Genomic DNA, 16,839 nt, shown 5'->3' on the forward strand with positions numbered 1-16,839 from the left:
GGCGCTTTTACCATTCATTTACTCGTGGTTTGTGGTCTGTTGGGTGCGCGTTGGTCATGCAGAAACACAACTTCCAGTGACTGGGCAACTTTGGATGTTCAGTAAAGAGGCGGATGGCCGCTCTTGCAAACATGCACTCATGGTTTGCAGTCTGTGTTACACTTTCGGTGGCAGTTAGGAAAGGCTTAGCCCGGTGGCCGCGCGACTTTGGACATTCGGGGGAGGCGTACGGATGTTTTGACACTGCTTGTGGGTTACAGTCATATTACTCAGGTGCTGGAGGTTTGTTAGGAGTGATCAGATGAGTACGTGAATTTGACCATTCAGTACAGAGGCGGACAAACATTTTAGCTCTGGTTGTGGGTTACGGCTCACTTCCTGCTCGTGGTGTGAGCCTAGTGGCCATGATACCGATGTTTGAACATGTCGACTGGCTGGCTGAATATCTCGGGGACTTAATTAGGATAATGGGTTAATAGAGCCAGGATCCAGCGTCTGAATAATGAACAGGTCCGGATACTGCACATCTGGATAAATGAGGGATTACTATATACTGTATATGTATATGTATATATATATATATATATATATATATATATATATATATATATATATATATATATATATATATATATATATATATATATATATATATATATATATATATTGTACTTCATGGTACCATACAGTACTGTATGGTATGGTACCTATATTTTAGAATCCATTTCTAGCTTAAAGATATAGGCAGCTTGAGCACTTATCCAGAATGCTTGGTCAGTTGGGCTTCCTTGGCAAACTGTACAGTTTTGCTTGTGTTGTGATAGAAAAATCACGTTATATTAACCCATCAATTGGATGATTTCATTCTTTTTAACAGGTAGCTATTTCCAGATGACTTTAGAAGATAATATTCAGCTTATGAGATTTCTAGAATTTGGAGATACCATGGACATATATGTGATTATTACAGCTTTCAGAAAGATATATACAAACATACAACATATCACTCAGGATATGTTCATAGCCAGACTGATAATGTAATGCTGCAGAAAGCAGACAAACAGAGCTGTTACTGGTATGGTACCCTAGTCAGTCTGATCGAGCAGGCTTATCAACTGGAGGCAAGCAGCTGCTCCTAGAGGGCACTCCTGTTTAGTGAACTGATCTTTCATTGTGGCTGACAGTGCCTTGGCACAGTGAGGTGCAGAGAATAGTGTGGAGGTTTGGTTCCTGGGTGGATGTCTCATTTGTGTCTCCATCCAGTTAACAGGGACACCAGCATTAACAAAGAAGTACTTTTCAAATGTTTTTTCGTAATCACGACAGTGCCCTTTATGATGATATACTCTGCTTAGTTTGAAACCATCTTTGAGTTCATTATGTTGCAGACCGTTGACTGAAAAAAGAAATACTGGTACAAGAGACATTCCAAAGACTGAAAATTGCTCTGGGAAATAAATTTAAGTGTGGCACCTGGACAGCCCACTTGGGGCAAACCTGTATCTCCTGTATGCTACAAATTTTATAAGGTAACTTTTGCCCATAAACAGTTAGCCGATATTATGTAATATACTGTGTAGACTTATTAGCCCTGTTCCAAGGTGAGGTAATAATGGGATCAGTTTCTGTCATCTGTATCTATCTATTGTCAGACACCTTAATCCTGTAAGAGGTGGCCACAAACAGATTGCCTCCATGTCGCCCTGTCCCCTGCCATTTCACTGCCCTTCCCCCAACTCGCACTCTCCTTTCTCATGTAGCTCTCCACTCCATCCTTCCATCTCATTCTTAGCCTCCCCCTCTCCTTCACTCACATACACTTCCCTTGTTAATCTCTCGCTCTCCATTCTCTCCACATGGCCAAACCACCCCAGTGTATTCCTCAACGCTTTCTATCACATACACATCCACACCAGTTGAAAGAATGAGTTGCTGCCAGTGGTAGGTAAATTAAGTGCACTAGTGATTGTGACGGTACTAATTTGTAAACTTGTTTACATCTGGAGAGGACAGAGAGTGATACTGAAGATGATGTGGCAATCATTGAATTACAGTAACAGAAAAGGCAGATTTGTAGTAGCTAGTCTCTGAGGTCCAAAGCCAAGAAGAGACAGATTCATTCATTCATTGCCAGACGCCATATATCCCAGACGGGGTGGCCAGTGGCTTCGAGTTAATTGTTTTACAGGGAGGGGCACTAATCCTCCACCAACCCCACTTGACACGTAGGGATGCCAACAGCATCTGGTGTTCCCAGGCGGTCACCCATCCAAGTACTAACCAGATCCAACGTTGCTTAACCAGAAATATGGGACAAAACATGGGCAATGTAGAGTTAAGACTATGATGACCAAAGATTTGGAGTTAAAGAAAGGGGTCTAGGCCTGTGTGTTGACAGTATTCAGCTAAGCAAGTGCAAGAGGCGTACGCATTACAAAAGACAAATTAGGAGATCAGTGAGGAAGATGACATGTTCATGGTGAAATATTAAAGGATTACAGACAACAAAGAGGAAGATTTCATTACATTTAAGGAGCCAGAGTCAGCGGACTACTACCCCACTGACAAAAACTGTATTGTGAGAAAACTGAGGGTGTATTCTTTTTTTCATTCATTCATTGCCAGACGCCATGTATCCCACACGGGGTGGCCAAGGGCGTAGAGTTAATTGTTTTACAGGGAGGGGCACTAATCCTCCACCAACCCCACATGACACGTAGGGATGCCAACAGCATCTGGTGTTCCCAGGCGGTCACCCATCCAAGTACTAACCAGACCCAACGTTGCTTAACTTCGATAGCTGTAAATGGGGAAGTGTTATCTGAGAAATAATAATGGTTTTGGGTCACTGGTCAGTGATAATTTCATGCACAAAGGGAGTTAAAAAAACTGCTAAATAATGACTATCTATTCATATGGCAATGATGGTTAGGGAAAGTGTAAATTTTAAGGAGAGGGACGATTTAAAATACCAAAGCTGTGAAGTTCCTGAACCAGTGTATTTAATACGATACCTAAAAGAAAAAATGGGACCTGAATGAAGTGATGGATTTTCTAATGCAAGTACAGTATTTCAAACAATAAAGTGGGGTAGAGGTTGCTAATTTTTGTGTTCTGTAAGAACCCTTTTTAACCAGTGACTCACTTGGCTTTTCTAAGTTGAATACCGTAATAATTTTTCAGAGCATAGGAAGATTGTATCAAAATCTTGTTCTCAGCTTCAGAAAATTTGAACATTTTACAGAATTAAAAAAAGTAATACTTGTAATAAAAAAATAAAATCCTTCTTAGGTGTTCCCTGTAATTGTAAATCCCCCCCCCCCCGAGTAACCTCTTCTCCAGTAGCATGCTTCATTATTTTTGTTTCAATACTTGGTATGTACTATGCCATTATTAATATTCCCCGTATGGTACATTTTGTTATTGATACTAGTTTCATTGTTTCATTTAGCATGGTTATTGAGACCTGTTACAGTACCATACCATGTGTATTAGGACTTTTATTCTGTATTACTGCATACCTTAACCTTGCAACAAATAAAGCAAACAAATAAGCTCCTGGTGTTTTATATGTTTATGTAACTGATGTTTAGGTAGAAGGCATTTTCCTGTGTGCTGCATTATTAACTTCACCCATATTTGCCTGTAAATGATATATACTGGTAAATGTACCACTACAGGTATTATGTACAGGTATATTGAGTCAAAAATGAAGCTGTGCCAGTAATGTGGGTCACGGCACGCGCATGCTTGCAGCAGTCAGTGTTATGCACACACAAAAGTTGTGGAAGTCTAAGCTTTACAATGAAACAAATTCCATATTGATATCTTTATTAATTTTTGAACAGCTCTTGGGAAACTTTAGGGATCATTTATTTATTATGTTTTTTTATTTTTTTTATGGTGCTTATGGCCGTCTGATTCTAGTTGCCTCATGGTCTTCTTGCCTTTATCATACACTGTATGTATCTATATTCACCTGTCTGTATTGTACAGTATATGGTATGTCTCTGTCTGTTTTTTCATATATATACCAGTATATCGTGTTTGTGTGTGTGTGTGTATGTGTGCAAATAACATGCATATAGCTATATACTGTAATGTGTTTATTTTAATATTATGCTGAGACCTCAGAGTGAAGAGTTACATATAATCACCATAAGCCATTCAGTATGCTGGTGATTTTAGCTTCCAACCAGAAGAATTTATTAAACTTAATACATGAATGTATCCAATCTGGTCAGCTGCCAGTCTTGTTACATGTGGTATTCTCTCTGGTACAGCTTTCTACTCAGTTGTGAAAATATTGTGTTTTTATTTCAGGAACATCACTTACAACAGGCCATCTTCCACCAACGTGTGATTCCGGTGCCAGAGGTATATGACCTGGATGCCGAAGATTCCTCCGTCCTAGACAGAATGTACCCTCCCACTTACAAGGTTTGTTATTTTCCGGTTTGCCTTTAACTATGAATTTAGCAGTAGCCATGGTAAGTTCTCATTATAAGATGCTTTTTTAAAAAAATGTATTTACCCAGTATTTATTTTTGAAGTCCTAAGTAAGTTGTAGCAAAATTGGCTGTAAGTTCCATTGCTGCCTATTAAACTGATCTGCCTGTTCCAAACAATCAAAATCATGACACTTAGAAGTGCAGGCTGACCTGGTGAGAACTTACTGGCACATTACCCTAAGAATCTGATTTTATAATACTTTATTGTACATTGAATACCTGTACTTAGCTACATTGTATTTCAGTGGCACTATTTGGTGTTTTAGGTGAACTTAAGTTAGGTAAAAGTATCCCCACACAGTGTTGGAATCTCCAGTAATATACCGTATGTGTTGTACAGTAAAATGTTTGCTTAAAGTTAAATAACTAAGCAAAATGGTTTGAGGCAAAACATCCTCATTGAAAAAGGCCATATCCAGTTTGAATGTTGGAGTACCTTATCCCACTTGATCACCATTTGTCCATGTAATGGGTCAGTGGTTACCACCCAGTATATTATATATTATTTAAATTTAGAAAATCGCATTGAAAGAGAATGTAAAAATGTGTTGATTTGACATGGAATGACCTGTATCTGAAAGAAAAGTCAGACCAGCAGAACTATTAATTAAGGACATTTTGACAGGCCCCCCGGCAGCTGATCCACATCCACCCATTCTCGGCGGACCAGGACATCCCCGAGTATGACATGGACTCCGAGGATGAAGAATGGGTCAGCAAGCATGCTGCCAAGGGGGAGGTTCCTCTCACCAACTTACAATTTGAGGAAATGATGGACCGCCTTGAAAAGGTTGGCCCTTGTGCTAGTTTTTAAAGTGACACTATTGTTAATCATCTTAAAAACAGTGGAATAGGTATTAACCACATATTTACAGCTTATGCTTCATGTGTTAGAGGATTAACAAGAATCTGTTCAACCAGCTAGTAATAGTAATTACCAGGAATTGATGGAGTGTGTGGTGAAATGCTGAAGCATGGGGGAGAGATAGTAGTAGAATGGATGTGGAAGATGTGCAGATTGGCATGGGAGGAAGGTAGAGTCCCGGAGGATTGGAAGTCAGGTATAATTATTCCCTTGTACAAAGGAAAAGGGGAAAAAGAAGTGTGTGGTAATCATGGGGGCATATGTCTTCTTAGTATAATAGGAAAAGTGTATGGTAGGATACTTATTGACAGAGTTAGAGAAAGAACAGACATATTAGTTGGAGAAGAACAGAGAGGCTTTAGGAAGGGAAGAGGTTGTGTAGATCAGATATTCATTCTTAGATCTTTTGTGGAAAAATTTCTAGAGAAGGGAAAGAAGTTGTATGCGGCTTTCATGGATTTGGAGAAAGCATATGACAGAGTGAATAGACAAGGATTATGGAAAGTGTTAAGAATATATGGAGTAGATGGGAAGTTGTTGAATGCTGTGAAGAGAATGTACGATGGTGCGAAGGCTGCAGTGCGTGTGGATGGTGAACTAAGTGAATTTTTCTCTTTGGAGGTTGGGTTGAAACAGGGATGTGTCATGTCTCCATGGTTGTTCAATCTGTACATGGATGGGGTAATAAAAGAAGTACAAGGTAGGGTAGTGGATGTTGGAGTGGCCCTGGTGAGAGAGGATAGTGTTTGGAAACTCCCTGTACTGTTGTTTGCAGATGATACTGTGTTGTTGAGTGAAGACGAAGGGGAGCTGCAAGGCTTGGTGAATGAGTTTGGGAGAGTGTGTAAGAAACGGAATCTAAAGGTGAATGTAGGGAAGAGTAAAGTGATGGTCTTTGAGAGAGAAGTCAATGAATGTACAGCAAGGTTGGATGGTGAGGAATCGGATGGTGGATGAGTTTGGGAGAGTGTGTAAGAAACGGAATCTAAAGGTGAATGTAGGGAAGAGTAAAGTGATGGTCTTTGAGATAGAAGTCAATGAATGTACAGCAAGGTTGGATGGTGAGGAATTGGAAAATGTGAGTACGTTTAAGTACTTGGGTAGTGTGATGAGTAAGGATGGAGGTTTGGAGGGTGAAGTGCTTGAAAGGGTACAGCAGGGAAGAAAGGTTGCTGGTTCTTTGAAAACAGTGATAAGAAACAGGGAAGTGAGCATGGAAGTGAAAAAGTTACTACATGACAGTATTGTGATACCAACTCTAACGTACGGAAGTGAAGCTTGGACGTTGTTGGAAGAACACAAGTCAAGAGTGAGAGCAGTGGAAATGAGTTATTTAAGAGGAGCCTGTGGAGTCACATGGAGAGACAGGCTGACGAATGAGGATATAAAGGGGCGTTGTGGTGTGGATGTGGATGTGATAGGAAGCGTTATGAGGAACACACTGAGGTGGTTTGGCCACGTGGAGAGGATGGAGGGTGAAAGACTGATGAAGAGAGTGTATGTGAGTGAGGTGGAGGGGGGAAGAGGGAGGGGGAGGCCGAGGATGAGATGGAGGGATGGGGTGGAGAGGTATATGAGAGAGGGGTGTGTGAGTTGGGAGCAGGGCAGTGAAATGGCGGGGGACAGGGTGACTTGGAGGCGATTTGTTTGTGGCCACCCCAAACGGGATTGAGGCGTCTGGCAATAGATAGATAGATAGATAGATTTTCATTTGTATTGAGTTTGCCCCTTTAGTCCTAAAGGCAAACCCATGGACCGGGATCTGGGGATGTTCTGTATCTCATAAGGAAAATAAAAATCATTTGTTGGTAGCCAGAATGAACTTAGGATATCCAAGGACGGAAGAGATTAAAAGCAAGGTACCGTATTTCCTGCCATATAGTGCACACTTTTTTCAAAAAGTTTTTGCCTCAAAAATCACCCTGTGCATTATCCCATGAAGGGCATGGTTTGTGATAGGCCTTTGGGTTGAGGTGATTGGTACCCACAAAACCCTGTTTGCCAGAATGATGAAAATAACACCAAAATGTAAGAGCCAAGACCACCAAGTCAGAAGCAAATCACTCCATGGTCTTACTAATTAAGATTTCAGTAATGCAGATTTAGATGAGTGCATTATTTTAAATACATCATAAACAAACATGAAGTAAGCATTCTGTGGGTTAGATATGCCCGCACGTGGAGCAATTGCGTCACACCAAACGCATTAGTGGATTGGGAACAAAAAGCAATGGGTCAGCTGTTAACGAACACAGGGAGGCAGTGCAAGATTAGTATATTCATGTCTTTCCACTTTAATAAATCAATTAAAGCAAAATTATTTTCATTCACAACTTACTGGTAGATGTTAATTATGAACAATTAATAAATTGAGTAGTTTTCTACCTCCTGTCAAATCATGAGCATGCATTGTAAGCTGGAGGGCATTATAATGTATGAAATATGGCAAGTATAATGAATTCTCAATATCTTTTGAGGGTTTGTTGCAGGACTCTCATAAAAGTGTGGAATGTAAATGTTGCATTTAAAAATGGATATGTTGGTAGTGAAGCTTAAGTTTTCTTAATCATTAGAAGGTGGTCTTTGTTGTTATTCAAAGATAGATTTCATTTTGGTCAGCTGTTCAAATTTAAATTGGAGCACCTTATAAAAAATGTTGCCAGTGTGTTATGGTACAGTGGAATTACTATTTAAGACTGGGACATAAAGATCTTACAAAGACATGAGCATTTAATGTCTACCTTTATTGTTTAATAACACAATACACTGATCCCTTGGTTATCGTCCTTAGTTGACTCTGAACATGGCACGTGATAATGGAATTATGTGATAGCGAATGCACAGAACCTCTCCGGGATTCATCCCAAGTATTTCCAGGCACCTGAAATCCCATTTTTTCCCCATATGGCAATATAGACCTCTAAATACAGTACATAATGTTATGGCAAGTGCCAGAAATGCACATAGGAATGTTAATAGAAAGTAATTAAAGGAGCACAGTAAAGGAGAATATTTAATCAGTTACTGTACCCTCGACCAGCCACATGCCTTGCCCCTGACTGTAGACATGTTGAGGTAAATGTATGGTTCAGTGTAAGCAGCAGAAAGATCGTACCAGTTCACTTCTTATTCATAAAATTTGTTTCCCATATTTTTCTGGTTATTTATTTGGTTATTGATTGGTGGGGGCCCTCACCATCCACTCACTCGATGTAGTGCTGCTCTCGGGTGCCTGCCCTTTCCTCTAATCCTTCATCTTTCTTTCCTTCATTCTTTCTTCGTCTTTCTGTCTATGGGTGACTACACTAGGTAACATACCAAATGGTTTCCTGTACACCAGGAAACCATTTACTACACTGGGTGGTAACCTTGTATCCAAATTATGGCACCTGGTGGTTTAGTGGGCAACTAAGGTGCTCTAGTCAGATTGAGCCAGTGCAGGTTTATATCCAAGGAGTGGTTGGGATTTATTGCACACATGATACCACTAAGGGATGAGTGAGGCTGGTAACTGTCATCTTAAATGTCAGGACCAACTTGCCTAGCCCCAGGCTTCTACGCTCTGCATGGGGCAAAACAGGATTAGATGATGAATGAAAGGATGATGAATGATTTATGTGGTAGTATGTGATTGCCACAGTGGTGCTAAAAGATGTTGACACTGCCTATCGACTCCATAGACAGACAGATGCCATCTTGTGGTGCTCTGAACTCTGAAGACATATGGACACGCCATCTTAGAATGCTATTTTGGGCATGAAGTTTCCCGAATCATTGCTGATTTATCCAAACCTAACCAAGAAATCTGTAGATTAACCCAGCCTAATTTATTCTACCAACCTAACCCAAGCTCCAGCTGTAATTTTCCCTTTTATGGCTTTAAATCCACCAGCTAAGTTACGTGATGTTGTGGTTAGTACCAGAAGCACACATAGTCATGGTTAGGTTTATAGAAGGAGATGAAAAAAGCATAATAAGGGAGAATATCTAATATGTTACTGGTTAACAGCCACTCACATTGCCCCTGTCTGTAGACTTGTTGAGGTAACAGTACAGCTTAGTTTATCAGCAACAAGACCTTACCAGTTTGGTTCTTATTCTTAAAGTTTGTTTTCCATATTTTTCTGATTATTTTTCTAGTGGTACATGACTGCAACAAAGGTGGTAAATAATGTTTACAATCCCCAATGGTGATAAAAACATGGATGCCTTGGGGCAAGGCAGATGGATGCCATCTTTATTTTTGGCACAAAATTACCCATATCAACGTTGATTTATCCAAACCTAACCTAAATTTTTGTAACTTAGGCCCACATAATTTATCCTAGCTTAACTTGCCCTATTTTATGCCAACCATATATAATTGTAACTCCCCCCCCCCCAAACCTTATGTACCGGTAATCGTGTTGTCCTTGTTTGTTGATGGATCCTCATCATACTCGAAAATGCACTTCTATACACCTTTTCAGTCACAGAATCAGTTCGAAGGTTGGTGAAGATATTTGTTTGTACAGTTCAGTATTTAAGAGGTGGTACCATGTCTCCCAGAAGATTATATTGAAATTCATTTGGGTTTCCATTTCACTGTGTTTGGTTGATTTACCGTTGGTTAGGTTAGGTTAGATTGAGTTACTGTAGGTTATGGTTAAGTAAGGTTAGTTTTGACTGTGCCAGGTTAGGTTTGGTTAGTTTAGGTAATTTTTTGTTGGGTTAGATTTTAGTATATTGTTTTGTTAGGTTAGACAATTTAGGGTAGGTAAGGCATGAATATGGAAGGTTGGGTGTGTAATGATAAATTTTGGTAGATTTGAGGTGGATGCCTGGTGGTTTAGTGGGTAATAAAGGTGCTTTAACCGGATTGAGCTTGTGTCGGTTTGTATCCAAGGGGTGGTTGCAGTTTATTGCTTACGTAATGCTACACAGGGATGAGTGAGGCTGGTCATTCTCATTTTAAATGTCATGACCATCTTGCCTAGCCCTGGGCTTCTACGCTCCTCATGGGGCGACACAGGTTTAGATGATGGATGGATGGATGGAGTAGGTTTTATGAAGTCTGCCATTACCCTTGATAAACAAACATGAGTGAATTGGGATGAACAGTGATAAAAAGAACAGGCAAAACAAAATCATCAGTAAACAATTATTTACTACCATAAAAATAATTAGAATAATATAGAAAACAACAAGGGAGAGGAAGAAGTGAATCAGTATGATATGTCTGCTGGTTAAACTAGCTTTAGGAAGTCTGTGACCTTGTGTGGCGAGTGTGACTGTAAACAAAAGCTGGTTAAATCATCATCACTTGTAGTGTATAATGCTTTTATCCTTTTAAAATTATTTGAGTACTGTACTGTATTTTATCTGGAACTGTTTTAAAATATTAGGAGTTTATTAAGCACAAAAGGTATCTGTCTATCTATAGACAGATGCCATAATCCCGTAAAGGGTGGCCGTTTGTTGTTGAGTTAGTTGTTTTGTGGGGAGGGTCACTAACCCTCTGCCAACCCACGTGTTGACGTGTAGGGAACATGTATGGGTTGGTTATGTGGTTATCACCCAACATTGTAAATGGTTTCCTGGCTTACAGGACACCATTAGGCTTGTCACTCAATGTAAAGCCATCTGAAAAGGAAAGAGAACTAATAAAAAGTGACAGGAAAGATGGGAGAAATATGGAGAGAGGAGGACAGACACAGAAAAAAAAAAAAAATTATAAAAGTCAAGAAAGAAAGAAGCAGAACTACTTCAAGTGAGTGGATAATGGTCGCCACCACGTAGCACAAAAATGAGCATTACAATATGTGTAATTGAAAATACAGTAGAACCTCTCTATACTGGATCAGTTGGTGGGAAGCCTGATCTGATAAAGCTGATAATCTGGTAAATCTGGTGGTCCCCCCTGAAGTGGGATTTCAAGCACAATGGAAAATGAATGAGTAAAATAGCATATTCTAGTACTGATAATGAAATCTACACCCATTTTATGCTAACTTTGCCAGAAGATTTTTTTTTTTTTCTAATGGTAGGCAGTTTATAGGAAAACAACCTGTATATGTGGCTGTTTTGAATAGAGCCAGAGCCAGCTTCAGTCTAAACTTGTGACTTTTGTCTTTGAAGGTGCATGGGGATTTCTGAGTGTATATATTATTTAAGGGGGAAAAAATGCATCTTATATGCCAAAAATATGTGGTAGTTGCTTTTCAGCAAGGATAATGTGATATTTGTGCTTCAGACATTGACCACGTATGATTTTCATTTATTTATTTATTATTTTTTCATAAAAATTTTTCTTTGTAGTTTGCCTAGTATGTGATATGCTGAAAATTATAGTGCAGAGTATGGTGCTGATATGGTTATTTTCATTCAGGCATCAGGGCTGAAGGCAGTGACCCTACAGGAAGCCAAGGTGCTGCTGAAGGATGATGATGACCTCATTATCGCCGTTTATGACTACTGGCTCAACAAGAGGCTCAGACTGGCACATCCACTCATCCCTCAGGTCAGTAGTCAGTACAGTGCAGTCCTCCTATGTCCTTGTGAACCACTGACACCCTTAGTAATAGGATTATTAGTGGTGTGATTGGAAGTGCACTTGCCCTGCATTAGGGTAATTCTTGTTTTGATATCTGGGCCAGCATTGATGCCGTTAGACAAGGTTTTCTGTAATCAAACTTATTCATGACTAGTAGAGGCCTTATTGTAAACTTGACAGTCATGTATCTTAGTCCGGGGGAAGATTGGAACATAGCTAAAAATGATTGTATTCCTTAATGACCTTTTTGTAGCTAAAAGGCATTAATCTGGAGTTGCCTTCTTCCCTTCATAAGTAGGTACTGTATGCTTGCTGCAGTAATTATTGGTGCACACTTTCCCTGAGACAGTCTGATACCACAGGCAGTGGCTGTTACATTCTGCCCAGTGAATCCACCCCAAATTGATAAACTTGTTCTTGTGAGGATGTGTTGTATCTGATGATGGCTTGAGACATTTCATAGTCAAGTTACAGTATCATGTAAATTGTCAAATAGTAACAGCTTAGTCTCCATGGGACATCATGAGCTATGTTTTGTCATTTAGGATATCATCACCTTCCTCCACCATGGTGCTTTTTGGAGCTAATGTACAGCCAGACCACCACAGTTGTGTCAATACAACAGACTAAGACTGAGAAACACTGGAAGAGATACAGAGATAAGGGTTGTATAATGGGCTAAGAGGACAACTATGATTGTGTGTGTGTGTGTGTGTGTGTGTGTGTGTGTGTGTGTGTGTGTGCATATGTGCATGCATTTGTGTGTGTGTGCTTATGTATGTGCATGCATATGTTGCCTGAACTTGAAAGGACATCCATCATTTGTCAGAGCTGAAGTGGATGCCCACCAGAGAGCATGAGGAAGTTTTGAAGAGGGGACAGAGAGGGGAAGGAAGAACATGGTGAGGTAAAGGAGAGGTGATGAGATGTTGAAGAAAGGGAAATGGAATAGAAAAGTGTAGATAAACAAAGGTGAGCATTTGGTCACCATTATTTATATACACTCATTTTCCATATCCAAATGGAAAAAGTATAAAATTTAGTAGCTAGTCATGAATGGCAACAAATAAAAATTTTGTTGTTTATATATGAAATTTTTTTTTTTTTAATTAAGATTATTGCACAGGGGTTCTGGAACTAGTAAGGTGCATATAAAAAGACCCACCTGTATTGGGATTGAGTGCAAACCATTATTGCTTCTGAAGGTATCACGAATCATGTAGTAGTTGGAGTTGCATACCATCAATGCACTTGATGTAATGCTACCTTCAGGTGGCTTCATTGAGCGATCAATCAAATGGTTTCTTGTAGCCTAGAAAACCATATGCAGGATTATGTTGAGTGGTTCCCATTTACTGTACCTGATACCAATTAATTCTTGAGCCATTGGCTTATAACTGCTGCTGGATGTTCCCCTAAAGGACACGTAAGGAGTGGTTGGAGTTTGTTGCTCCCATAATACCACTTGGATGCAAATAGCTGGTCATTATGGCTTTAAATGTCTTGTCTGAGTAGCCTCATTCCAGGTCCTAAACTCTAGACTAGCCATTAAACGATAAGATGATAAATGTACTTTTAGATTTCACTGTGCATGAAAGGTATTGATTTGAAGATTTTTGATAGAGGCTACAATCAACTTGCCTGTAATGCGCAATTTCCATCGTTGCCACATGTTGCATTGTATGTGATTGGTTTAATATAGTCAGCAGATATTAATGGGAATAATCATTTCCTTCTTAGTTACCTGTTGATACTTAAGCCCACAGCTCCCTGTTGCTATAAGTTGTAGCTAAAGGTTCGAATGTCAGTCTTTGCATAGATGAGTTGGAACAATCATTTTTGAAGGGTTCTTCCCATCCTGATTCACCTTATGGACAGAGTGCATTAAAAAAAATAGCACATTTTAGGCAAGTGGACCATTTCTAACTAACGAGTCCTTGTGTAATAAGTTACTACATCATTATTGATGTCCCCAAAGCATCATGCTATAAGCATCTCTGAAAGGAACTCTTTGTGGCTGTTGTCTGCATCAGTATAAGTTCTGTATTAATTAATCCCTTTTTGTTGATGGTACCATATTTGCTGTATAAACCAGGCTGGAGGTGGGGCTGGAGCTAGCTCTCTGGCCAGGGTGAGAAGTGGTTGGAAGAAGTTCAGGGAGCTCTTGCCTCTCCTGACATTGAGAGGGCTCTCCCTATGTGCTAAGGGGTCTTTGTATGCAGCATGTGTTAGGAGTGTAATGCTGTATGGCAGTGAGACCTGGGCAGTGAAGGAGGAAGATATTCGCCGGCTCAGACGTACAGAAATGACAATGATTAGGTGGATGTGCAGTGCGTCCCTGTGTCCAAGGCCTGGAGGGGCTGGGTTTACAATGGAAGAGTTGAGAGGTAGGATGGGACTGGAGTGTATTGGTGTTGTGATGAGGAGAGGTAGATTGAGGTGGTTTGGACATGTGGAGAGGATGGGGGATGATAATTGGGTGAGGAAGGTGAGAAGTGTTAATACTGGGGGTGGGGTTATGAGGGGTAGACCGAAAAAGACATGGGACAAGGTCATTAAGTGTGACCTTAGGGTTAAGGGACTGAACAGGGAGGCTGCAATGGATCGTGCAGCGTGGAGAGCCGCCATTAGGTGACCAAGGCCAACACATGCAAGCATGTTGGAGCCTTTAAAAACGAAACGAAAAAACGAAAACGAAACGAGACCAGAAGATTAATAATGGAGGTTGTGAGAGGGTGGCATTTAGGTGTGTTGGTGCCCATATTAATTTATCAGTGTGAGACTTTGGGATGGTGTTAGTATGAAGAATCAGGAATGAACATTGAAAATCATGTAATTTATAAAGGTTCCATCATGCATACATGTGTTGGCAGTGGACACCTAATGGTTGCTCATCATGCTGCTCGATCTCTGACAGCCTCCCTGCTCACTCTCTTATCCCTGAGGTCACACTATAAATTTGTCCTAGGTCTTTGTAGGTCAGCCTCTCACAGCTGTACCTCCAACATTCACACTTCCCATCTTCCACACCCAATTGTCATCCTCCATCCTCTCAACATGTCTAAACTATCTCAATCTGTCCCTTCTCATCACAGCACCAATACTGTCCAGTCCTCTCCTTCTACTCAACTCTTCAATTGTATTTCTAGCCTTCTTCCAGGCCTTGGATTCAAGGATGCACTATACATCCATCTGATCATTGTCATTTCTGTACATTTTAGCTTACAAATATCCTCTTCCTTTGCTGCCCAGGTCTCACTAAGATACAGCATTACACTCCTAAAACATGCCACGTACAAAGGTCTCTTAGCACTAAATCAGAAGCCTTTTCAGTGTTAGGAGAGGCAACAGCTCCTTGAACTTCTTCCAACTACTCCTTACCCTAGCCACAGAACTACTTGCTCCAACCCCAACTCTAGCATAACTCTTCCAGTTTAAGAATGTATATGGGTTTTTGCTTGGATTGGACAAGAAACAGAAATTTGTAAAAGATGTGAAGTAAATACTTGTGTGCTTAGACAATATTGTCATGGAAAGAGAGACTGGATATAAATACTTTATTGAAAAAGGATATATTTTTGTAAGTTCAGAGATGAGAGAAGACTTGGTAGACCAAGAAAATGGATGGATATGGCAGAGGAGTGAATGAGAAATTGAGGTATGGATGTTGAGGAACCTAAGATATTTGCAAGACCTTGAAATTGGTGTATGCCATTTTTATGAGATGCACATGACAAGAGTTGATAATTTTTAACTTGTTAATTGACAGAATGACTATTCCATGTGTGTACGTGAAGTACATCTACAGATACAAAATGGTATGTGCAAGCGTTTTTCCCTTAGAGTTGGATCCAGGAATTTGTTTAATTGAATTGTGTATGTGAATATTTGTGTCACTGCATGATGGTATTGTGATCCCTACCCTGACGTATGGAAGCGAGGCGTGGACCTTGCAAGAGGGGAACAAGTCAAGAGTGAGAGCAGTGGAAATGAGTTACTTGAGAGGAGCATGTGGAGTGACGTGGAGGGACAGGTTGACGAATGAAGAAGTGAAGGAACGTTGTGGGGTAGATGTGGATGTGGTTGAAAAGATTAGGAGAAATACACTGAGGTGGTTTGGACATGTGGAGAGAATGGAGAATGAAAGACTGACTAAGAGGGTGTATGTAGGTGAGGTGGAGGGAGGGAGAGGGAGGGGTAGACCGAGGATGAGGTGGAGGGAGGGAGTTGAGAGGTATATGAGGGAGGGGGGGGTGAGTTGGGGGGAGGGGAGTCAAATGGTGGGTGACAGAGTGACTTGGAGGCGTTTTGTCTGCGGCCACCCTTTGCGGGATTAGGGCGTCGGGCTATAGATAGATAGATAGATAGAATATTTGTGCGACCCATATTACTGGGAATGTTTGTTTTGATACTGTACATCTACATTTGTGTTTTTCTTTGTTTTCTAGATCTTACCTTACCCCAGTTCTTACATGAAAATTAAAGTTGAAATTATGGTAATAACTATAGTATTATTTTACAGGTGAAAACAGAGAAGGGGTCTGGTTCCAACTCCAGTGATCCATATGTGGCATTCAGAAAAAGAACAGAGAAGATGCAGACGAGAAAGAATCGCAAGAATGATGAATCCAGCTATGAGAAGATGCTGAAACTGCGGCGAGACCTGTCCCGAGCGGTTACCTTGCTAGAAATGGTCAAGAGGAGAGAGAAGGCCAAGAGAGAGTTCCTCAACTTGAACATTGAGGTTTTCGAAAGAAGGTAACTTTCTTTTTAGTGGTTGAGCAAACTCGATGTTCTTCATGAAGAAGTGTGTAGTACAGGTACTTGATCCCTTAACTGGTAAGCTGGGAATCAAAGGTTTCCAATTTTTCTTATTTTGCAGGATGTGGTATGTTTAATATATGTATACAGTAAAAATCCATACCATAATA

At 40.3% G+C, this 16,839-nt stretch overlaps 1 protein-coding gene across 1 annotated transcript in view; it reads left to right on the forward strand.

Moving 5' to 3' along the window:
• Positions 1–16,839, forward strand: part of LOC145411444 (enhancer of polycomb homolog 1-like) — a 72,069-nt gene that overhangs the window by 18,843 nt on the left and 36,387 nt on the right. Inside the window, exons 2-5 of the mRNA XM_080281486.1 lie at positions 4,324–4,440; positions 5,137–5,301; positions 11,744–11,875; positions 16,431–16,666. Of these exons, the coding sequence (XP_080137612.1) occupies positions 4,324–4,440; positions 5,137–5,301; positions 11,744–11,875; positions 16,431–16,666 (650 nt within the window). The remainder of the gene's footprint in view (positions 1–4,323; positions 4,441–5,136; positions 5,302–11,743; positions 11,876–16,430; positions 16,667–16,839) is intronic.

Source organism: Coenobita brevimanus, chromosome 89, assembly GCF_032717465.1.
Source record: "Coenobita brevimanus isolate Jiangsu-jjx chromosome 89, ASM3271746v2, whole genome shotgun sequence".
NCBI lineage: Eukaryota > Metazoa > Arthropoda > Malacostraca > Decapoda > Coenobitidae > Coenobita > Coenobita brevimanus.